Genomic DNA, 24,322 nt, shown 5'->3' on the forward strand with positions numbered 1-24,322 from the left:
GCTGTGTACAACTGCCACGGTGTCCAGTCATCTTTACAACTGAGAGCAGCTGCATCAACATCAATTACAGTCTCTGCTCAAAATCAGATAGAAAAGGAGGCTCACAAACAACGGAAAAGCAGCATGGCCTAGAGGAAAGAGCACAGACTTACATATCCGAGCACCTGGGTGCTAATCCCAACTCTGCCAAATGCTTGCGGTGTGACCTTGGGCAAGTCACTTAACCTCTCCATGCCTCAGTTCTCCTGTTCTCCCAACTGCTTAGACTGTGAGTCCCATGCGGGACAGGGACTGTGTTCAACCAAATGGTACATTCCAGGTGCTTAGCACAGTGCTCTGCACATAGTAAGCGCTCAATAAATCCTAATGAATGAATAAATACAGTACAGTACCAGGGGGACAAACAGCAGCATTATTAGTGGTCTGAGGTAAGAATCCTGGCTTGTAATTGTAGAGAAGCTGAGACAACCCACCCCATCAGAAGACCGGAATGTCTCCTCGCTGTGGGGCACAGCCTGCTCTGCAGCCACAGGGCCCTCTTCTCTGCTCCGTAGATACTCCGAGATTGAGATTAACGGTATCTGGGTCCAGAGTCACTGATCCTGGAGGGGTTCGGGGGGGGGGGGGGGGAAGAAAGAGAGAGGCTAGAGTCATGGAGAGGGAGAGAAAGTCAAAGAGCTTGCGAGAGCAGACTCCGCCTCGTTGAGAGAGCGAGAGTCACGGACAGCGAGGGCCGGGTCAGTGAGCTGTTTCGGGCAAAGATTCCCGGTGCTTTGGGGGCTTTCTGTGCTCAGATCCCTGAATTACTCTTCTCAATTAGGGGGCAAATAATAGTAGTGGTAATAATAAAAGGAACAATAATAATAATTGTGGTATTTGTAAGTGCTTGCTGTGCGCTAAGCACTGTTCTAAGCACGGGGTAGACAGAAGACAGTCACGTTGGTCATAGTATGAACAGGAATTGAATCTCCATCATCCCCATGTTATACTGCACTCTCCCAAACACTTAGTAGAGTGCTTTGCACATAGTAAGTGCTCACTAAATATGATTGAATGAATGAATACAGATGAGGAAACTGAGGCTCAGAGACGTGAAGTGGCATAGGTCACGTAGCAGACAACAGTGATGCTGGGATTAGAATACAGGTCCTCTGGCTCCCAGGCCTGTGTTCCTAACATTAGGCCAAGCTACTTCTGTATTCACACTCCTCTTCACTCAAAGATGCATGACAACCTTCTGGCGTGTTGTCTGTGTGACAAATACGAAGTCCATGTCTTCACCTGTTCATCTCTCCATCGAGGTCAGAGACTACCCCGTTCCCCATGTTCCCTCCTTCTTTGTTTTACCCTTTCTCCTGAAACTGTTCCAGACGATACCAGTGATGATGAGAAGGCAGATCACGTTCAGGGTCCCACTCACAGCCAGACCCCACCAACCGGAATCATTCTGAGGAAGATGGAAACCTGAAATGCAAGCATCCGGAGGTTCATGGTGTGTCAGTTCTCCCTCCCATGGCAGGGAGAGCACAGGAATAGCTAAGCCTCCCTCACCCTCTCTGGACTGTCCGTCCAGGCTCCCCAGGGATGAAAAGGGAATGAGCCGGTCACTCCAGGGGCTGCCCTCCAGCCAGTGCAGGAGTGACCAGCAGCTCCGCTGACCCTTGGGGCCCAGGAGCCTCATGGCCAATGAACTGTAGAGAAGCAGCGTGGCTTGGTGGAAAGAGCCTGGGCTTGGGAGTCAGAGGTCGTGGGTTCTAATTCCAGCTCTGCCACTTGTCTGCTGTGTGACCTTGGGCAAGTCAATTAACTTCTCTGGGCCTCAGTTACCTCATCTGTAAAAATGGGGATTAAAAAATGTGAGCCCCACGTGGGACAATATGATTACCCTGTATCTAGCCCAGCGCTTAGAACAGTGCTCAGCACATAGTAAGCGCTTAACAAATACTATCATTATTATTATTATTACAACAATATAAGAATATAGCAGACACATTCCCAGCCCACAGTGAGTACTCCACAGCCAGGACCCCAACTGCAGGGTTCCACTCTTCCCCAGGCGAAAGACCACCCATTCCTAACCCCAAGGGAGCTACAGGCCAGGATGATTCAAACCCTGAATGGAAATTTGAAGCAGAGTGGAAACATTCTTCTCCCTTCTAAACAGGGAGGAAAATGGCCCTATCTCTGAGTCCTAAGGAGATATCAGGCCTGGACACAGGGAACAACTGAAGAGTACACTACAATAACATGGGCTTCTGCATTCTCTGTTCCCAGTTCCTCCTCACCCCAAACATGTCCCATCTATGGTTTCCCCTAATGCACACCCAGCTATGTGAATTTGGGTTAAAATACCCCAGATGGGGACAGAATCAGGTTCCTTCCCATGGACCAAAATATGATAGTTCAGCTCTGTGTGAGTCCAAGGAGCAGTCATTGAAGTACACACAGGCAAACACACACACACACCCTATGTTGTTCTATTCAAGCTTATTATCATTATTATTATTTTTGCCAGTTATTTACAATTCATAGCAACTCCATGGATATACTTTCTCCAGAACGTCCTGTCCTCTGCCATAATCCGCAACTTTTCCAATGGTTCTTCCGTTATCGTTGTTCTGGTCTCTAGCTGCTGGTCTGCCTCTTCCACGTTTTCCCTGGATTTTTCCTAGCATTAGTGTCTTCTCCAAAGAATTAGTCCTCCTGATTGTGTCCAAAATATGCTAATCTAAGTCTAGGTATTTGACCTTCCAAAGACCACTTTGGTTTAATTTGTTGTAAAATCCATTTGTTTTTCGGGCAGTCCATGGTATTTGCAAAACCTCATGGCCCCCTTTTAATGGTATTCGTTAAGCTCTACTATGTGCCAAGCACTGTACTAAGCTCTGGGGTAGATACAAGCTAATCAGGCTGGACATGGTCCATGTCCCACGTAGGACTCATAATCTTAATTCCCATTTTACAGATGAGGTAACTGGGGCAAAGAGAAATGAAGTGACTTGCTCAGGGTCACAGAGCAGACAAGTGGTGAAGCTGGAATTAGAACCCAGGTCCTTCTGGGTCTGTGCTCTTTCCACTAAGCCTTGCTGCTAACCCACTAGCACTAGACCTAGTGGGTTGAACTAGACCTGCTGAATGAGGGAAGAATTGGTGTCAGCCAGTTACAAGCTTGCATTAACAGGATCTAGACTCTTCCAAATCCCACAGGGTCTCTCAGGTAAATCCTGGGTTGGCTGAATACCTGAACCTAGAGTCTGAGCCAGTCCTGGCTCTAGCCAGAGAGCCCCCCTAGGAGGACTGGTTGGTTCTGGGATGCCTGACACTGAAGGTCATTTGAGGAGGAGGGGGTGACAATATTGGGACCTCCCAACATTCCCTGAAACACCCGAAAATTCACCGTACAGAGGATGCTTACCAGATGTGGCCGACTGATTTAAGACAGAGAATCTTGTACCTTTTATGTAGATATTCGACTCCTTCTTGGCCCCCAGGAGTGGGTTCTGGATGCAACAGGACATGGTCTTATTGGTGCTTTTTCTGAGAGGCAAAGCCACAGTCACTTGATAAAGGCCGTCAACATCCTGGGACATTACTGGTTCAGACACGGTTGACAAAATCTCTCCGGTGGAATCTCTCCACTGAATTTGGGGCTCTGGATACCATCCCTCTGATCTGCACACCACCTGGATTCCTTCCGTCCCGAGGCCTTCAACATGCATTACTGGCACTGATCCTTCCCCTGGGGATACAATGGGCATGAATTCAAACAGTATAGATCTGGTTCCATTCTCACACTCGGTAAACACCACCCATCCCTCTCCCTCCCCATCCCCTCAAAGTTTACAACCCTCTCTTTCCATTTAAGTTCATCGTCATAAATATTACATCCGTTTGAACACTTATGTTGATTTCATGTTTTCCTGCCTTGTGTCCAATGCCAGACCTCTCGTTCCATGACAGCAGGAGTTGCAAGCACCTAGTACATGGGGTTGGGAACAAGCCTGAAATGCTAGCGATTAATTAGGATAAAGGATTAGAGCTGAAAATTGAAACCAGAAGGACACCAGCTATATAAGCCTCTACTGAACATAGACAAAGGGTCACAAATTATTTGAGAGAAATAGAGGCTCAGTAATGGAAAATGGGCACCAACTGGGATGCAGGTATAAATTCCTCTGAAATGCAAAAGTTGTAAATTACTCTCTCAAGCAAACACAGTTTTATTGACTATCTGACCTGAATTCGGAGCAGAAATCAACAAAAATAATACTGCTAATACTAATGAAATCATTTATGTTCCTACTTGCAGAGTAATGTTTAGAAATAGTACCAATGATATTAATAATGTTAATAACATTATTATTACTAAAACAATTACTCTGCAAGTAGCAACGCTGTTATGAATACTTTCAAAACCTAAATGGAATGAACCAAACCTTCCAACTGAGTCTCTTATCTACCATGATGGCTTCTGTGTTGTCACCTGGAACTCCAGCAACATGCTCAGTGGGTTTTCTCTGGGAATTTTTCCCTCCCTAAAATGGGAAAGAGGGTGATTTCTGAGAGGGGATTTCAGTAGTTGAATTCCCTGTTCTTCTAGAAATAGAAAACCAATTTTTATGGTATTTGTTAAATGTTTACTGTGTGCTAGGCACTGTGCTAAACACTGGGGTAGATCCAAGCTAATCAGGTTGGACACAGTCCATGTCTCACATGAGGCTCACGGTCTCACTCCCAATTTTACGGATGAGGTAACTGAGACCCAGAGATGGTAAATGACTTGCTCAAGGTCACACAGCAGACAAATGGCAGAGTCAGAATTTGAACCCAGGTCCTTCTGACTCCCAGGCCCGTGATATGATCGCTAGGTCACCCTGCTTCTCATTGCAGATGAGTTTCTGATTTAGAATGAAAATAATCTCTCATCAAAGAAGTGTTTAGGAACCCATCTTTGCCTGGGAACACCAGCCGAGGAGTGGATCAGCTCCAAGGATCAATTAGATAGGATTGTGGAGACGGGGCAGGTGGAGTCCTGACCATCTCTGGGACACCCAGGGAGTTTCAGGGGAACATTGAGGTCCTCTGAAATAGAGAATGAGAGGTTCCACTGGGGATCTGGGGGAAGGGAGATGACTCAGTTTATTTCCCAGAAGTTAGTCTATAAAGCCAATTTCTCTCAAATAGCTACATTATTAGAAGCAGTGTAGCTTATTAGGGGAAAGACCAATGGTCCGGGAAGTCACATAATCTGGGTTCTAGTAATGACTCTGCCACTTGTCTGCTGTGTGACCTTGGGTAAATCACTTAACTTCTCTGTGCCTTGGTTACCTCATCTGTAAAATGACTGTGAGCCACACGTGGGACACAGACTATGTTCAACCTAATTAGCTTATATTTACTCCAGTGCTAAGTTCAGTGCCTGGCACAAAGTAAGCACTTAAATACCATTTTAAAAAACATAGTAAACACCTAAAATATGCTATCATCCTTATTCTGTTTTCTGCCCAGGAGTCTGGACTTACGCCGTGTAACCTAAAATCTACAGGGGGAGGGCATAGAAGTTCTGCATCCCTCCCCGCCACCTCCTGCCTCATTGTCTTCAATCTCCCTGTTCCCGATGCTCCTATTCTCCACCCCGCTTCCTCCCTTTCCATACTCAGGGCTCTCTTCTTTGGTGGTGCAGCACGGGGTAATGGATAGAGCACGGGCCTGGGAGTCAAAAGGCAATGGGTTCACCACTTTTCTGCTGTGTGACTTTGACAGGTCACTTCACTTCTCTGTGCCTCAGTTACCTCATCTGTAAAATGGGGATTGAGACCGTGAACCCCACATGGGACGGGGACTGTGTTCAACCCGATTTGCTTGGATCCACCCCAGCGCTTATTACAGCGCCTGGCACGTGGTAAGCGCTTAACAAATTCCACAATTATTATTCCTCATTCTCCAAGAAGATTCTGGAATCAACTGTGTTCACTCTGGAAGCATCAGCACAAACCACGGCCCAATGACCCTTCCAGTTCCCCCTTGCTATTAAAGTACTGAAGAACAGGCACATAGTTATAGTAGGTCTGTGAGCATCTGTTTGGCTGCCTCTTGAACTATAAATCCTCTGAGGGCAGGGACCCCCGGGTTTAGTCTAATGTGAATACCCAGTCACCCGTCACAAGACCCTGTAAGACTTGTTACTGACGAACCGAAGCAAGTGACTTACGGATTACGCCCAGCTCCAGCACAGCCTCTTCAATAATTGATGATTGGAATCGACAAGTGTAGCTCCCCTGGTCGGAAACCCTCACTCTGTGTATCCTCAGGGCCACTCGCCCCTCTGCGATGGCGTCCCTAATCAGCGTCGTTCTCCCCTGGAATTCAGGCATCTGTTCAGACTCCTGATCCTTCCCCTCCGGATACAGGTGCACCAGCCTGGAGTCGTTGGATCGGTACCACCTGATCTCCATGTGCTCAGCGTTCGTCTTGGGGTAGAGTTGGCAGGGGAGCTCAGCATCTTCGCCCCACTTGGCCAGGATGGGGCGATGAGGGCCAACCACAGAAAACTGCCCTGTGGTGATGGTCAGGAACCAAGGCAAAAGATAAGGAAGCAGTTGAGAATAGGCTGTGATACACACATATAGAGACACACACACTCATGCTGGGACTTAATGGCAGAAGCTAGTCACCTCGGCCTCAAAGGCCCGATCTTCCTTTTCCCTCTTCTTCCCTCTACGGTCTCCAAATGAACTTGACCCTCTGTGCCTTTTAACCAGGCTTTTCAGTCAAGACCCTCTGGCTGCCGGTGGCTCCTCAAAAAATGTCAAGTAGTTCAGGGAGGGAAAGGCGAGAGGAGACAAACTTACATTTAGGCACAAACATGCACACTCAAACACTCTCACGCACCTGTGAATGGAGAAGAATGAAATATTCTGTATCCGTATTTCTGCTCAGATTCAGACGTGACTTGGGGCCTGCTCTAGCTCGGAGTCCTCAGTGGCTGTACCGGGACATACTACTGTAGCTTCTTTCAGTAGTATGCACTGAACACTTAATGTGTGCAAAACATTGTACTAAACAATGGAGGAGAAGGCAATGAAGGATAAGCAAGATTCAGGTCTGGTCCTGAGGTGGCTACCAATCAAAAACCAGGACTGTAGTCAACTCCCTGCTGGAAAATTGGAGTCCCACCCCCATTAATCTCAAGGTACACACACTAGGGACTTCATTCACATGGACAAGTGTGGGTCTGCTCAGTCAAAAGGAAAATTGTGGCATGGCATTTCCCCCACTGTTCCTACAGGCTAAAGGCCAGAGTGGTGGGGAGGTCTTGAACCATTCACCATGGGTGCCACCAACCGGGAAGGTGGAAGAGCCCTGACCCAAAACGCACACTCCCTCTGTCCTCTTCTGCCCAGCCCCAGAACTACAGGAGCACAAGTCAGGAAAGGAAAGGACAAAACGTACCTGAGCTCAGCTTCACCGGCAGGAGAAGGAGGAGGCTCAGGAGACACCAGCACAGACAGGAGTCTCTCTTGGATCTGGGGGAAGAGGGTGCAGAGGAAGCCCCCATCTCTGTGACAGGATCACTATTGATCTATGAACTAGGGAGAGAAATTTCACTCCAACAATCAGTCAATCAGTCAATGGTTTTGGACAAAGTAGGGAGCTAAGAGGGAGTCACTACTAACTCACTCTAAGATACTTTTCTCTCCTCCCACGAAACTAACGTTAGTAGATTATTCAAATAGAAACAATCGTTCCAAAAGAGTAGAAATCACCAGCAACCGTCAGCTCCCTGATGGTTTCCATCTCATTTTCTCTTTCAAGCAGCGTGGCTCAGTGGAAAGAGCATGGGCTTTGGAGTCAGGGCTCATGAGTTCGAATCCCAGCTCTGCCACTTGTCGGCTGTGTGACTGTGGGCAAGTCACTTAACTTCTCTGTGCCTCAGTTCCCTCATCTGTAAAATGGGGATTAAGACTGTGAGCCCCACGTGGGACAACCTGATTCCCCTATGTCTACCCCAGCGCTTAGAACAGTGCTCGGCACATAGTAAGCGCTTAACAAATACCAACATTATTATTATCTTTCCTAGAGTGCCCTCTTCTGATAGAAGTAGTGGCCTAGACTATTACTCCTTGGAGGTCCAGTAAATTCAGCTCACAGGGAGACACGATAGCCCTTACAGGTCACTAGACCTTATCAAGGCAGGAAAGTTTGCATACACTGATGAGCTATGCCATAGAGGGCTAACCATAATGAAAAGGTCTAAGCTGAAGCATCAGACAAAATCGTTTAAGCTGTGCTGGTGCCCGTGCTCTTTCCAATAGGCTGACTTTATTCTCTTTTACCTCCCCCAGCATTTGGCATAAGGCTAGGAACAGAATACTATACTTACTCGTTATTACGATGGCTAATGATGATGGGTGGTGATGGCGATGAGCAATGGATGGATGGTGATGATGATCATGACAATGATGATGAAGGGCAGAGGGGAGAGGGGAAGCATTCATCTCCACTACTGTCTCCCCAGCTGGTACTATGGCTGTTTCTCTCAGGGTCGTTGTAGCCATCCTCTCCTATCTTCCCCCCAGCCCTCTCCACCCATGTGCTGAGAGGGACCCAGGTGGTGAGAGAGCAAGCATCTTCCCCGTACCTGACCCTGCCATCTGTTGAGGTTCTCATTCATTTTTATGTATTTCATATTGTATCTAACATCAAAAATGTGCCCCGTAGACCCTGGAGTGACAGGACAGATCCCGGAATTTGGGACTGGCCACCCAAATTGGGATCAATCAATGATAGTTACTGAGCAGTTAACTATATGCAGAGCATATATGTGCTTGGGAGAGTACAAAACAACAGAGTTTAAATACATGATCCCTATCCTCAGGGAGAGGACAATCAGAAGGACCAGTGTTCTAATTCCGGCTCCTTCACATACCCGCTGGTGGCTTTAGGCAAGTCACTTAACTTCTCTGTCCCTCAATTACCTCATCTGTAAAATGGGGATTAAGGCTGAAAGCCCCATGTGGGACATGGACTGTGTCCATCCTGATTAGCTTGCATCTACCCCAGCACTTAGTACGGTGTCCGGCACATAGTAAATGCTTAAAAAATACCATTAAAAAAATAAAATCTATCTGGGCACCTCACATCCCTCCCCTTTTACCCGGAGCCCCACAACCCTGAAACCAGTTCTCCGCTAAGTTGCCTTGCTCCTTCCTGCCTCCCCTCTCCATCTGTTCAGCTCCCCACAGAGCCTTGTTCTCTCCACTCCCTCCCTCCACTCTCAGACACACACTGGCCTGGCCCCCCCCCCATCATGCATGAATCCCAGGGAGCTACCAGCATGGACCCATAAAGGCCCAGGTCTTTGAGGTGTACAAGATAAATTTAAGAAATAAATGCCTAAAAGAATGTGGGTATAAAGCATCTTTCCATCTGTGTGAATCGAGGAGCTGGAATACTAGCCAGAATTGAGCAGGAAGTCATTGCTTATTGTAAAAGGATGACCAGGTGTCCCCTCTCTTCTCTGGAGACTGAAAGAGGAAACATGTGTTGGAACTGAAGCAGGAAGTATGAAGGTTAGATAACTGGAAGGACTTCCATTCCCCCTTCAGCCTGGTGGCTAATTTATCAGATCAGCAGGTCTGCTGTGTTTGCTGGGTAGGTCCAAGGCTAAAGCAACACCTAGTGAAGGTCATTCATTCATTCATTCATTCATTCAATCGTATTTATTGAGCACTTACTGTGTGCAGAGCACTGTACTAAGTGCTTGAGAGAGTACAAGAAAACAATAGACACATTCCCTACCCACAGCAAGCTTACAATCTAGAGGGGGAGACAGACGTTAATATAAATAAATAAATTACAGATGTGCGTAAGTGCTGTGGGGTCAGGAGGAGAGAACAGCGCTTCTCACATAGTAAGTGCTTAAATACCATCATTATTATTATTATTATGAATAAAGGGAGCAAGTCAGGGCAACGCACATGGGAGTGTGAGAAGAGGAAAGGAGGGCTTAATCAGGGAAGGCTTCTTGAAGGAGGTGTGCCTTCAGTAAGACTTTGGGCGGGGGGGAGAGCATTCCAGACCAGAGGCAGGACGTGGGGGAGAGATCGGCGGCGAGAGAGAAGAGATGGAGGTACAGTGAGAAGGTCAGCATTAGAGGAGCAAAGTGTGCAGGCTGGGTTGGAGAGGGAGTGTAGCGAGGTGAGGGAGGAGGGGGCAAGATGATTGAGTGCTTTGAAGTCAACGGGAGGTGGATGGGCAACTACTGGAGTTCCTTGCCGAATGGGGAACCGTGGCCTGAACATTTCTGTAGGAAAACGATCCAAGCAGCAGAGCAAAGTATGGACTGGAGTGGGGAAAGACAGGAGGCAGGGAGGTCAGCGGGGAGGCCGATAGAGTAATCCAAGTGGGATAGGATAAGTGCTTGGATTAACGTGGTAGTAGTTTGGATGGAGAGGAAAGGGTAGGTTGGTCTGACAGGGAACTCACTGGGTTCGTATGATAATACTTTCAATCAGTCAGTGCTATTTATGTTCTCACTGTGTGCACAGCCCTGTATTAAGAAAATACAATAGGCCAGAGTTGGTAGACACGTTCCCCAGTATAAAGAAGATCCTTGAAGGCAGACACCTTGTCTTTAACATCTGCTTCCTGCCCACAACAGCTAACTGTGTCAAGAGCTGTATTAAGCACTGAGGTAGATACAATACAATCAGGTCAAAGTCCCCATCCCAGCTGAGGCTCACAGTTTAAGGGGGAGGGAGAACAGCTAACAAATCCCCATTTTCCAGAGGAGGAAACTGAGGCACAAGGAAGTCAAAAGACTTGCTCAAGGTCAAAGAACAGGCCAGTGGCAAGTAGCAGTAGGCAACCCCTATAAAGCGTTAATCCTTACAGATTGTGAGACGTGTATAGATTTGCGATTTACTTTCTCCCGGGAGGATTTCATCTGTGGTTACTGCGAAGAATAATGAACTCTCAGAGGAAATCAGAGGGACTCTCCTGGGGGAGGGACTCAGTTACAACCCTGAGCCCGGCACCAGGGTGTTGGGCAAGGAATCCAAATTCCCAGAAGCTCTCGGTCCCCCCTCTGTGCCAGTGCTGGAGCCTCAAGAGTGGCAGGCCCTTAGTCTCCAGGGACTGTGAGGTAATGAAATGTGCCTGGTCTCTACCACCAACCCAGCCCTGGAGGGGAAGGGAGAACTGTGTTCTTTTCAGACGGAGAAGAGGCTGACTCCTTCAGGACCCTCTCAGGGGCAGAGGATGCTGAGATCGGCAGATTCAGTGCCCACCTGCTGGAGACCTGCTCCAGGGAGGATGGAGAGTTGAGCTGAAGGTGGCAGGACAGAGCATGGGGGAGGACATTCATCCTGGACAAAGGTAAAGTGATCCTGTACCTCAGACTAAGTACATGCAAGCAAGAATAAAGGGGGAAAGACCAACTGGTTTCACAAAACTGGGATGTGACCCATGGAGTGGGAGACGAGGCAAACTTGGTCTGATATCAAACCAACCCTGGGGCTCCTGCTTCTGGCCTGGAGTTTTGCTCCAATTCCTAAGAAGCATTGTGCCTCAGTTTCCCCATTCAGGCGTTTCTCCCTCATACTTAGACCGGTAGCCTGAAGTGGGACAGGAACTGAGTCCAGCCTGATTAATTTCTATCTAACCCAGTGCTTAGTACAGTGCTTGATACATAATAAGCCCTTAACAAATGTAATAATAATAACAGAAAGTCATTCCTAATTACTGTAAGTTCGCTGTGGGCAAGGAATGGGACTGTTATATGGTTATATTGTACTCTCCCAAGTGTTCAGTACGGTGCTCTGCACACAGTAAGTGCTCAATAAATACAGTTGACTGACTGAATGACTAGTGTCACTTAAATCTATTTGGGCTAGACTGAAGGAAGTGTGGGGAAGTTGTGAGAAGAAGAGGGTGAGGCAGACTCAGTAAATAGGATGGAAACTTGGAAGAATTTCCCCTCTGCTCCTTGAGAGTCCTGGACACTCCTAAGACCACCTCATCTATCTGGGCTGGGAGGGTGGGTAGGGGAAGGGGTAAAATGGTGGGATTCCTCCAACAGGTTGTGGTCTCTCACCCCACCCCACCCCACCCCCTGTGGAGACCTCAAGTTTCCCCTCTGTTAAGTCATTCCTCAGATCTCTTGTCTGGGCAGCCCTGACCCTTCTATTTCCCATCAGTGACCTCTCAGTCCATACCTTCCCCCCCCCCCCAGAGTCGCTCTTGAGGCGGACATGGCCAATCTTACCACAGGGACCAGATTCCTCCTCCTGGGCTTCTCCGATGTCCGGGAGCTGCAGCTGGTCCACGCCACGCTCTTCTTCCTGGTCTACCTGGTGGCCCTGGCAGGGAATCTCCTCATCGTCGCGATCACCACCCTCAACCGGCGCCTCTACACCCCCATGTACTTCTTCCTCAAGCACCTGTCCGTCCTTGACCTGTGCTACATCTCCGTCACTGTTCCCAAGTCCATCGCCGACTCCCTGATGGGGAACAGCTCCATCTCCTTCTGGGAGTGCGTGTTTCAGGTCTTCTCTTTCGCAATCCTGGCCAATGCCGAGATGGCCTTCCTCACGGTCATGTCCTTCGACCGCTACGTGGCCATCTGTCTGCCGCTCCGCTATGAGGTCCTCCTGAGGAGGCGCGTCTGCCAGCGTCTGGCGGTGGCCGCGTGGTTCAGTGGAGGCCTCTGCGCCATCCTGCACGTGGCCAACACGTTCTCCCTGCCCTTCTGTGGCTCCAGAACCATCCGCCAGTTCTTCTGCGACGTCCCCCAGCTGCTGAAGCTTGCCTGCCCTGAGGGGATTCTGGGAGAAGTAGTGGTCTCCGGCATCCTGGCCTCACTGGCGTCCCTCTGCTTCATCGCCATCCTGCTCTCTTATGCCCACATCTTCTCCACGGTGCTAAGGATGGCATCCGCTGAGGGTCGGGCCAAAGCCTTCTCTACCTGCCTGCCCCACCTTGGGGTGGCCACCCTGTTCCTCTCGACCAGCGGCTTTGAATACCTGAAGCCGACGGTGGACTCTGCCTCGGCCCTGGACCTCGGCATTTCTGTCTTCTACACCGTGGTGCCCCCCACACTAAACCCCGTCATCTACAGCCTGAGGAATAGGGAAATGAAGGCTGCTATGGCCAGAGTCCTGGGGAGGAAAGGGTCCTTCTGAATGTAATCCCTTTGGCCCGGTTGGGAGATTGTGTTCCTCACAGTTTGGCCCATTTGAACCCTTAATATAGTGCTCTGCACACAGTTAGTGCTCAGTACCACTGATTGATTCACTGATTGAGTGATCTCCTACCTATCCCACTCCCTTCCTCACTCCCTGACTGCCATCTTCAACTCTTCACTCTCCAGTGGCTTTTTTCCCACTCCTTTCAAACAAGCTCATGTCTCCCCTGTCCTAAAAGAACCCTCCCTTGACCCCACGGCTCCCTCCAGTTATCACCCCAACTCCCTCCAACCATTCCTCTCCAAACTCCTTGAAAAAGCTGCCTCCACTTCATCCCTTCCAATTATCTCCTTGACTCCCTCCACACTGGCTTCCTCTCCCTTCACTCCATGGAAACAACCCTCTTTAAGGTCACTGATTACCTCCTTCTTGCCAAATCCAAATCCTCCATCTTAATCCTCCTTGACCTCACCATCCTGCTATACCTCGTTTTCATCCATCCCCCTAATGACCCCTTGCCAAGTCCTCCTTCAGGCGTGAAACTCCCCCCTGCTTCATATCTGACAGATCACCATTCTCCCTACCTTCAAAACCATCCTAAAATACCATCTCCTCCAAGAGGCCTTCCTAGACTAATCCCTTTATTTCCCATTTCCACCGGCCCATCTGCGTTGACTATGCGCTTAGCCATGGGCCTCTTAAGCACTTTGATACTCATCCCGGCCAAACAGCAATTATATTCTTAAACTCTACAATATTTCCTATCTGTAATCTCTTTTAATGTCTGTCTCCCACTATAGACTGTAAGCCCCTTGTGGATGGGGATCACATCTACTCCGTATTGTACTTTTTCCGAGTAGCACAGTGCTCCACACACGGTAAATGTTCAATAAATACCATTGATTGATGTCTTTCTGCCTCCGTTTCCTCATCTGTAAAATGGAGATTCAATACCCGTTCTCCTTCCTCTTAACCTGTGAGCCCTAATCCCATGTTTAAGGACGACGTCTGATCTGATTGTTTTATGACACAGTGCTTGGCACATAGTAAGCACTTATCAAACCCCACAATCATTATCATTATTATAGACAACATGGTGTGAATACAGTGAGAACAAGCTAGAATGAGAGCCTTCTCCACTTGCGTGAGTGTTCTGGTCTCACCAGTCAGAGCTCTTCTTTAAAAAGACAATAGCCACAATAAGGGTTAAGGACTGAAGTTTGTACAGATGTCTTCTTGACCACAGTATTCAATTGATTTATTATGTTTACTGCTTACGTGAGGGTAGAAAGTTTTCCCTTGACACAAGTGGTTCCCAAAAATATGCAATGTCAGTGCCATTTGCACTCTTTCTGACTTCAAACCCTTGTCAGTTTCTAAAAGAAGGAGCAGGGAAAGAGGGAGGTCACTACAGTGGGCTTCTCCTCTGAAAAATCACTGTCAGATCTGGACCCAAGACCACCGCCTGGAGCAGAAGAATCATCTGGGTATCTGGCTTCAGGGAAAGCAGATGGGGATCAGAGATCCTGGGTGGGGGAGTTTAGTGACGTCATGTGACCTTGTCCAAGTTATACTAAAGGCAGAGAAGCAGAATAGTGCAGTGAGAACGAACCTGGGCCTGGGAGTCAGAGGAACTGGGTTCTAATCCTGACTCAGCTACTTGTCTGCACAAAGTGAGCCCTTAATGAATATCATTACTACTATTACTAGGTGCTTGCGAAGTCCAGAATAAGAGTGACCTGTTCCCTCCCCACAAGGAGCTTCCACTCTAACGGGGAAACAAATATTGCGATATTTTATGTGAGCAAGAAGCTGGATGTGGGAGAGTTGAGAGTGAGGTACAGCTAGAAGTCTGGCTTGGTGGGAATGAAGCAGCATGGCCTAGTGGATAGAGCACAGGCCTGGGGGTCCTTCTGACTGGCACAGGCCTGGGAGTCAGAAGGACCTGGGTTCTAATCCTGCTCTGCCTTTTTGCTGTGTGACCTTGGGCAAATCACTTAACTTCTCTGTACCTCAGTTCCCTCATCTATAAAATGGGGACTAATACTGTGAAGAGACCATAGCCCAAAGAGGGCAGGGGTTGGGGGAGACAGTCGAAGAGAAAAGACAGTGATTAGTATATATCAAGGCCAGAGAAATTCAACCCAGTAGCTGATCTGGGCAGATTTTGTCCACCTCTGGTCCCTCACGACCCTGTTGGTCCACTGCTTCCATTCCGTGAGAGCCCATAGGGATCCAAAAGCAAACTAAATCATCAGTCCAGCCCCTGTCCTCCAGGAATTTTTGAGTAATAATAATAGCAATAAAAATAATAATAATATACATGTTAAAAATCTATATGCCAGGCACTATACGAAGCCCTGGGGTAGGTACAGGACAATCAGGTTGGACACGGGCCCTGTCCCACAGAGGGCTCAGAGTCTAAGCAGGAGGGAATAGGATTTAATACCAATTTTACAGCTGAGGAGACCGAGGCATAGCTAAGTTAAGTGACTTCCCCAAGGTCCCAGAGCAGACAAGTGGTAGGACCAAGATTAGAACTCAGGCCCTCAGACTCCCCAGGCCCATTCTCTTTGCAATAGTCTATGCTGCTTTCCTTGAGTGATCAATCAATAAATCAATCAATCAATCAGTCACATTTATTTAGCACTTACTGTGTGAAGAGCACCGTACTAAGCACCTGGGAGAATACGATATAACAATATAACAGGCACATTCCCTGCCCACAAAAACTTACAGTATAGATGGGGAGACTAGACCAATCAATAGACCAGTGGTAGTAGTAATAATATTTATTAAGTGCTTAGTGTGTGCTGGGGAACAATTTACAAGCAGGAATTAGACAGGATCGTTATTCCAGTGGTATTTAGTGAGCACCTACTGAGAGCAAAAGGACTATACTAAGTGCTTGGGAAGATGTCAAAGATGTACATTCATTCAATTGTATTTAGGGAGCACTTACTGTGTGCAGAGCACTGTACTACGTGCTTGGGAGAGTACAATACAACAATGAACAGACATTCCCTGCCCAAAACAAACTTACAGTCTAGTGGAGGGCGGTGGGGGGTGGGGGGGAGTTGTATCTACCTCAGTGCTTAGAATAGTGTTTGGAATATAGTAAGTGCTTAATAAGTATTATAATATGTTGGTATTTGTATTTGTTAAGCGCTTACTATGTGCAGAGCACTGTTCTAAGCGCTGGGGTAGACACAGGGGAATCAGGTTGTCCCACATGGGGCTCACAGTCTTCATCCCCATTTTACAGATGAGGTAACTGAGGCACAGAGAAGTTAAGTGACTTGCCCACAGTCACACAGCTGACAAGTGGCAGAGCTGGGATTCGAACTCATGACCCCATAATGTTTGATGTCATTCTATAATCTAGCAAGCTGTCTCTCCAGCTGACCCCCATCAATCAATCAATAATCAATAGTATTTTTTGTCTACTAATTCACTGGGCTAAGTGCTTGGGAGAGAACAACAGAAGCGAGAAATGCTTTCCCCAAGAGTTTACATTCTAGTTAGGTGGACATAATAGATCTGTGCTCGAACTTGATTCATTCATTCCTTCATTCAATCATATTTACTGATTGCCTTACTTTGTGCAGAGCGCTGTATAAAGTGCTTGGGAGAGCCCAATATAACATTAAACTAACACATGCCCTGCCCACAGAGAGATTCCAGTCTAGAGGGGGAGATAGACATTAATTTAAATAAATAAATTACAGATATTGTACTCTCCCAAGTGCTTAGTACAGTGCTCCGCACATGGTAAGCACTCAATAAATACATTCGATCGATCAACTGCTGTGGGGCTGGGAGGCGGGGATGAATAAAAGGAACAAGTCAGGGCCAGTTAGAAGGGAGTGGGAGAAAACGAAAGAAGGTCTTAGTCGGGGAAGGCCTCTTGGAGGAGATGAGCCTTCAACAGGGACACAGACAGCTCAGCATCAGAGTGGATGGATAATTGAGGCACCAAATTACAGCTCACGCTTTCGTTCTTTTTTTTTTTAATGGTATTTGTTAAGCACTTACTATGTGTCAAGCACTGTTCTAAGTACTGGGGTAGATACATGTTTATCAGGTTAGAAACAGTCCCTCTCCCATAAGGGGCTTGTAGTCTAAATTGAACGGAGGAGGATTTAAACCCCATTTTGCAGATGAGGTAACAGGCAGAGAAGTGAAGTGACTTGCCAAAGGTCATACAGCAAGCAGTTGGGAGAGCCAGGATTAGAACCCAGCTGCTCTGACTCCCAGGCCCAGGCTCTTTCTAGTAGGCCACGCAGCTTCTTTCCCTTCTATTTTTTTTCTTCAACAACACAGCTCACCTCCACGCACCCTTCTCCAGAGGTTTGGAAGACGCCTGAAACTTTCCTGAAAGTTTTTCTATGATGAGCTCATTATGGACCTCATCCCCCACCGGGGCCACGCCGCTAGAGTCACCTTTCAGCCGTCAAACGGAGTCTCAGCTTGAAGCCCGGGGAGACGGCCACTCTTGGGACTCTTCGGAGACCGGGTGCCCTGGGAATTCGAGGAGCAAAGCAGAGTTCGCCAACATGGCAGCTTATTAATAACTTTCTGATGGGCTAATTGTCTGCTCTGCTAACGAGCTCCTGTGGGGGGACCACACTAATGAGGTGGAATTGGGCAGCTGCAGCTCATTAGCAAATTCTGAGGAAAAAAAGTTTCATAGTTGCAAAGTGGCAAGCGGTGAAGGCAGAGAAGTTTCCTTCGGCAGTGAAGTCGGGCCTCGGGGTCACAGGGTCTTTTGCCGTTAGGTCTGGCTCCCGGCCGGTGGAGGGGCTCCACCGGCTGAGGGCCCTCAACTCCTCACACTCTGACCTCTCAGTCTTCCTTGGAATTAAATAATCAATCAATAAATTAATCAACAGTATTTAATGAGAGCTTCCTTTATTACTTAAGTGTTATTTCTTAACCACTTACTATGTTCCAGGTACTATACTAAGCATCATCATCATCATCAGTGGTATTTACTGAGGACTTCCTGCGTGCAGAGTACTGTACTAAGTACTTGGGAGAGTACAATACAACAGAGTTGTTAAATACGTTCTCTGCCCTAAATGAGCTTACAGTAAATATAAGATAATAAGGTTGGACACAGTTTCTGTTTCATATAGGGCTCTCAGTCTTAATGCCAATTTATAGATGAAGTAACTGAGGCACAGACAAGTGAAGTGACTTCCCCAAGCTCACACAGCAGACAAGTGATGGGTCTGGGATTAGAACTCAGGGCCTCTCTCAGGCCCATGCTCTTTCCATTAGGCCATTCTGCTCCTCCACTTTCTGTGCGCAGAACACTTTATTAAGCACTTGGCAACATACAAAACAACAGAATCGATAGAAATAATCCCTACCCACAAGGAGTTACAGTCTACAGAGGGAGACAGACACTAAAATAAATTTTGGATAGGGAAGAGTTTCAATCCTGGAAGAGCTTTGATCCTTCAAACCTCTCAATCAATCAGTGGTATTTATTGAGCGCTTCCCGTGTGTAGAGCCTAGTCCTAGGCCCTTGGGAGAGTACAAAACAATAGAGTAGGTAGACATGATCCCTGCCCACAAGGGGCTTACAGTATAGAGAGGGACGCACACATTGAAATAGGCTGAACCTGGGCTCCGACACGTGCCTGCTGTGTGACCTTGGACAAGTCACTTAACTTCTCTATGTCACAATTTCCTCATCTATAAAATGGGGATGAAAATACCTGTTCTCTCTCCTAATTAGACTGTGAGCCCCAAAGGGGACAAGTATCTACCTGTACTGTACGCTCCCAAGTATCTAAGTATCTACAAGTATCTAACTTGTATCTACCCCAGTACTTCGAGCAGTGCCGGACAGATAGAAAGCAATTAATAAGTACTATTATCGTCTATGTTGTTGTTATTATTAATGATAATAATTACAATAATAATAATTTTAAAATTATAGGTGGGGAAACAGCAGGCTATAAGAATAGGTACCTAAGTGTTGTGGAACTGAGGATGGGGTGAATATCAGGTGCTTAAGGGATATAAGTGCTTAGCCGACTCAGAAAGGAAGATGAATAGAGGAAATGAGGGATTAGTCAAAGAAGGCCTCTTGGAGGAGATGTGATTTTAGGAGGTGAAGTTGGGGAGAGTGGTGGTCTGTCAGATATGAATGGGGAGGGAATCCCAGGTCGGACAATGGGACATGGGCAAGCCGTCAGCGGTGAGATAGACGAGATGGAGGTAGGGTGAATAGGTGGGCATTAGAGGAGTGAAGTAGCAGGCTGGGTTGTTGTAGGAGACCCATCAATCAATCAGTGGTATTTACTGAGTGCTTACCATGTGCAGAGCACTCTACTAAGTTCTTGGGCGAGTACAACAGAGTTATTATACATTTATTTATACACTTATTTAAAAAATAATAAATCCCATAACTCCTACTACCAGAACTACCCAGACAAGGGTCTTTGAGTGTCCCCTCAATGGAGGTTTGAGGCCAAGCTCCTCATTAAGGAATATCCTCTTCCATTAAAAAAAATCAGAGACGCAGGTGGTCTGGGTTTTCAGGATGGAGGCAAGAGGTGGATGCCGGTGACCCTTTCATTCATTCAGTCGTATTTATTGAGTGCTTACTGGGTGCAGAGCACTGGACTAAGCACTTGGGAGAGTATAATACAACAGTAAACAGACACGTAAACTGCCCACAGCAAGCATATAAATAAATAAATTACAGATATGTACATAAGTGCTGTGGGGCTGGAAGGGAGGATGAACAAAGGAAGCAAGTTAGGATGATGCAGAAGGGAGTGGGAGAAGAAGAAAGGAGGGCTTAGTCAGAGAAGGCCTCTTGGAAAAGATGTGCCCTCACTTTGAAGTGGGGACGAGTAATCCTCCGATGGATTTGAGGAGGGAGGGCGTTCTAGGCCAGAGGGAGGATGTGGGCAAGAGGTCAGCAGAGAGATAGATGAGATGGAGGCACAATGAGAAGGTTAGCATTAGAGGAGCAAAGTTGTGCTGGTTGGGTTGTAGCAGGAGAATAGTGAGGTGAGGTAGAAGGGGGCAGGGTGATTGAGTGCTTTAAAGCCAATGGTGAGGAGTTTTTGTTGGGTGTGGAAGTGGATGGGCAACCACTGGAGTTTCTTGAGGAGTGGGGAAAGGTGTCATGAGCGTTTCTGTAGAAAAATGATCTGGGCAGCAGAGCTAAGTATGGATTGAAGTGGGGAGAGACGGGAGGCTGGGAGGGCAGCAAGGAGGCTAATGCAGTAATCCAGGCTGGGTAGGACGAGTGTTGTAATAACATGGTAGCAGTTTAGATGGAGAGGATAAGGTGGATTTTAGCGATGTTGTGAAGGTGGGACTGACAGGATTTAGTGATGGATTGAATGTGTGGGTTGATAGAGAGAGATAAGACATGCTATCTTATCTTGGAGAAGCAGCGTGGCTCAGTGGAAAGAGCACGGGCTTAGGAGGCTGAGGTCATGGGTTCTAATCCCGGCTCCGCCACCTGTCAGCTGTGTGGCTTTGGACAAGTCACTTGACTTCTCGGTGCCTCAGTTACCTCATCTGTAAAATGGGGATTAAGACTGTAAACCCCAAGTGGGACAACCTGATTACCCTGTATCTACCCCAGCACTTAGAACAGTGCTTGGCACATAGTAAGTGCTTAACAAATACCAACATTATTATTATTATAAGACTCAAGGATAATGCTAAGGTTACGGGCTTGTGAGACAGGAAGGATGGTGGTGCCATCTACAGTGATGGGAAAGTCAAGGAGAGGACAGGGTTTGGGAGGGAAGATAAGGAGTTCTGTTTTGGACATATTAAGCTTGAGGTGATGGGAGGACATCCAAGTAGAGATGATTTGAAGGCAGAAGGAAATGTAAGACTGCAGAGAAGGAGAGAGATGAGGGCTGGAGATGTAAATTTGTCTATCATCCACACGGAGGTGGTAGATGAAGCCATGGGAGCAAATGAGTTCTCCAAAGGAGTGGGTATAGAAAGAGAATAGAAGGGGACCCAGAACTGAACCTTGAGGGACCCCTGATCCCCCAGGCTCCAAGCATGGGCCCAGGACATGACCTGACCATGCGATGAAGACATCTTTCCACCTCTAATGAAATTTCCCATTTTAAAAATGCCCAGATCCCAAAATCTTAAATCTGGGCAAACAAAAGGTCATTTGGTCCTGCCACCTCTCACTCCAGGCCCCTGGGGAGCCTGGGCCATGTGAGAGGGGAAGAGTCACACGGCAGGAGAGGCAGCGTGGGGCAGAATCCATCTCTTCCCCAAGGCTCTCAGAGCCATTTTGATGTCCTTGTTCCTCAGGGTGTAGATGATGGGGTTGAGCATGGGGGTGACCATGCTGTAGACCACAGAGATCAGCCTGGCATGATCCAGGGAGTAGGCAGAGATGGGGCGGACATAGGTGAAGATGGCACTCCCGTAGTAGAGCAAGACGACAGTCAAATGGGAAGCGCAGGTGGAGAAGGCCTTGCGCCTCCCCTCAGAGGAGTGGATCTTCAAGATGGCGATGAGGATGTACAGGTAGGAGAAGATGATCCCCATGAAAGGAGTCCAGCCAATGAGGACCCCGACAGACAGGAGCACCACTTCGTTGACAGAGGTGTCCCCGCAGGAGAGGAGGAGCAGAGGGAGGATGTCGCAGAAGAAATAGTCGATCAGGTTGTTGCCGCAGAAGGGCAGGCGGAAGGTCAGGGCCGTGTGCACCATCGAGTTCAACAGCCCCCCGGCCCAGGACGCAGCTGCCAACTGGATGGAGAGGCCCCTTTCCATCACGACGGAATACCGCAGGGGCTGGCAGATTGCCAGATAGCGGTCAAATGCCATCCCTGCCAGCAGGAGGCATTCCACACCCACAAAGAAGATGAAAGCAAACTGCTGGGTGGCACAGCGGGCAAAAGAGATGTTCTTCCTCTCGGCCAGGAGATGGACCAGCATCTGGGGGACTATGGTGGTGGTGTAGCAGAGGTCCAGAAAGGCCAGGTTCCGCAGGAAAAAATACATGGGCGCGTGAAGTCTGGCGTCCAATAAGGTCACCCAGAGGATGAAGCCATTCCCCACGAGTGTGTAGAAATAAGTGGTCAGGAAAATGACAAAGAACAAGACCTGCAGACCCAGAAGATTGGAGAATCCCAGAAGGATGAATTCCGTCGGGGCCGTTTGGTTCTCCATGTCCGTGTTCTCTCCCTGATGTCTTCCTGGGTGTTGGCCAGAAGGAACCGGCAAGAGAGGAGTCGTGTGCTCCTACAGTAACAGGCTGCAAGGAGAGAAAAGAAGCCCAGGGATGGAGGTGTGTCACAGAGAAGCAGCGTGGCCCAAGGGCAAGAGCCCAGACCTGGGAGGCAGAAGGACCCGGCTTCTAATCCCGGCTCCGCCACTTGTCTGCTGTGTGACCTTGAGCAAGTCACTTCATTTCTCTGGGCCTCAATTCCCTCATCTGCAAAGTGGGGATTCACTACCCGTTCTCCCTCCTAGTTAGACTATGAGGACCATGTGGAACCTGATTACTCCAGTGCTTAGAACTGTGCTGGGCACTGCTTAATAAATACCACAGTTATTATATCTCTGAGGAAATGTCCTCAGGCTAGCATGTTGTGTGTCCTTAGACTAGTCACCTAACTTCTCTGGGCTTAAGAATCTCCATCTATAGTAGCGCCTGCGTGCTTCTTCTCCGGTGTCCTTATACTGTGTCTGCCCAAGTGCTTAGTACATGTCTTGGCACTTAGTAAGCACGTAACGAATACTACAATTTTTATTTTTTTTCCCTCCCTTTCCTCTCCCCATCACTCAGAGATATTTGGGGATGTAAAACGAGGTGTAAATTAAAGGTTTTTTTAGCTCTTGGGGGAAAGTTACTCTTTCAATCAGTGATATTTATTGAGCACTTACTACATTCAGAGCACTATATTAAGCACTTGGGAGAGTACAATACAGCAGAGTTGGCAGATCCATTCCCTGCCCACAACAAGCTCTCAGCATATTCATTCATTCATTCAATAGTATTTATTGAGCGCTTACTATGTGCAGAGCACTGTACTAAGCGCTTGGAATGTACAAGTTGGCAACAGATAGAGACAGTCCCTGCCCTTTGATGGGCTTACAGTCTAATCGGGGGAGACAGGCAGACAAGAACAGTGGCAATAAATAGAGTCAAGGGGAAGAACAACTCATAAAAACAATGGTAACTAAATAGAATCAAGGTGATGTACATCTCATTAAACAAAACAAACTAAATAAAGATATATAGAGTTGAGCGGATGAGTACAGTGCTGAGGGGGTGGGACGGGAGAGGGGGAGCAGGAGAGGGAAAGGAGGGAGAAGAGGGTTTACATGCATACATGCCTACATACACATACACACAAATACACACACACATTAAGGTACAGAATATAGTACATTGCTCTGCATCAAGTAATTGCTCAGTAAATTGCATTGATCGATGAATCGATTGGTTTTGCTCATCTGGAAAAAGACGAGTCCATGAAGGTAAGGATAAATTATTAAGAAAGACCATTATTTCTAGGCAAGAGGAGTAATAAAAGTAATTGTGGTATTTATTAAGCACTTACTGGATGCTAAGCACTGAACTAAGCACTGGGATAGATACAAGGTCATCAGGTCGGACACAGTCGTGTCCCACAGGAGGCTCAAAGTCTTAGTGGGAGGGAGAAGTTATTTAATCCCCAATGTACAGATGAGGAAACTGAGGCACAGAGAGTTGAAATTACTTGCCCAAGGTTCAGAACCCAAGTCCCTTGACTCACAGGATGTTCTTTCCACTAGTCCACTAATCCATGCTGCTTCTCTATGCAAGAGTTTGTTTTTAATTTAAAGACTTTAAATCAGTAGTCTCCACCTAATCCAAGGCACACTTGAATTTTTCCCATGTATTTATTGGGGGGTTAACCCCGAGACGGCCCTAGTTGGGAAGGATTACCCCCTTCACTGGGATGGGAAACTGAAAGGTGGAGAAGAGGAAATTGGCACATTTATGATGGCAGAGCAAGATATGGGAGCTAGGTTGGATCGGGTATGTATGGAGGGATTGAGTTAGGATAAAGCGATAACGGCCTAGTGGACAGAACCCGGGCCTAGGAGTCAAAAGGACCTGGGTTCTAATCTTG

The 24,322-nt window shown here is 47.6% G+C and overlaps 3 protein-coding genes and 1 long non-coding RNA gene across 4 annotated transcripts; 1 reads left to right on the forward strand and 3 right to left on the reverse strand.

Annotated features, from left to right (window-relative positions):
• Nucleotides 1-394: 394 nt before the first annotated feature.
• Nucleotides 395-1,590, reverse strand: LOC120638169. The gene is made up of 2 exons (XR_005659673.1): nt 1,348-1,590; nt 395-602 (listed from the first exon to the last, which is right to left on the reverse strand). It is a non-coding gene; the product is annotated as an uncharacterized LOC120638169 (long non-coding RNA).
• A 1,542-nt stretch (nt 1,591-3,132) lies between these two features.
• LOC114807954 (butyrophilin subfamily 3 member A2-like) lies at nt 3,133-11,368 on the reverse strand. The gene is made up of 4 exons (XM_039910747.1): nt 11,292-11,368; nt 7,453-7,526; nt 6,212-6,640; nt 3,133-3,739 (listed from the first exon to the last, which is right to left on the reverse strand). Exons 1-4 carry the CDS (start codon nt 11,366-11,368, stop codon nt 3,330-3,332), a joined length of 990 nt encoding a protein of 329 aa, XP_039766681.1. The 3' UTR covers nt 3,133-3,329.
• An 886-nt stretch (nt 11,369-12,254) lies between these two features.
• LOC100093025 (olfactory receptor 14J1) lies at nt 12,255-13,212 on the forward strand. Its single transcript, XM_016225440.2, has one exon. It carries the CDS (start codon nt 12,255-12,257, stop codon nt 13,182-13,184), a length of 930 nt encoding a protein of 309 aa, XP_016080926.2. The 3' UTR covers nt 13,185-13,212.
• Nucleotides 13,213-21,419: 8,207 nt separating this feature from the next.
• On the reverse strand, nt 21,420-22,444 carry LOC100088365 (olfactory receptor 5V1). Its single transcript, XM_001518011.4, has one exon. The coding sequence runs from the start codon at nt 22,368-22,370 to the stop codon at nt 21,420-21,422; it is 951 nt and encodes a 316-aa protein (XP_001518061.4). The 5' UTR covers nt 22,371-22,444.
• Between the last annotated feature and the right edge of the window lie 1,878 nt (nt 22,445-24,322).

The sequence above is a fragment of the Ornithorhynchus anatinus genome, chromosome X5, assembly GCF_004115215.2.
Source record: "Ornithorhynchus anatinus isolate Pmale09 chromosome X5, mOrnAna1.pri.v4, whole genome shotgun sequence".
In the NCBI taxonomy this organism is placed as follows: Eukaryota; Metazoa; Chordata; class Mammalia; order Monotremata; family Ornithorhynchidae; genus Ornithorhynchus; species Ornithorhynchus anatinus.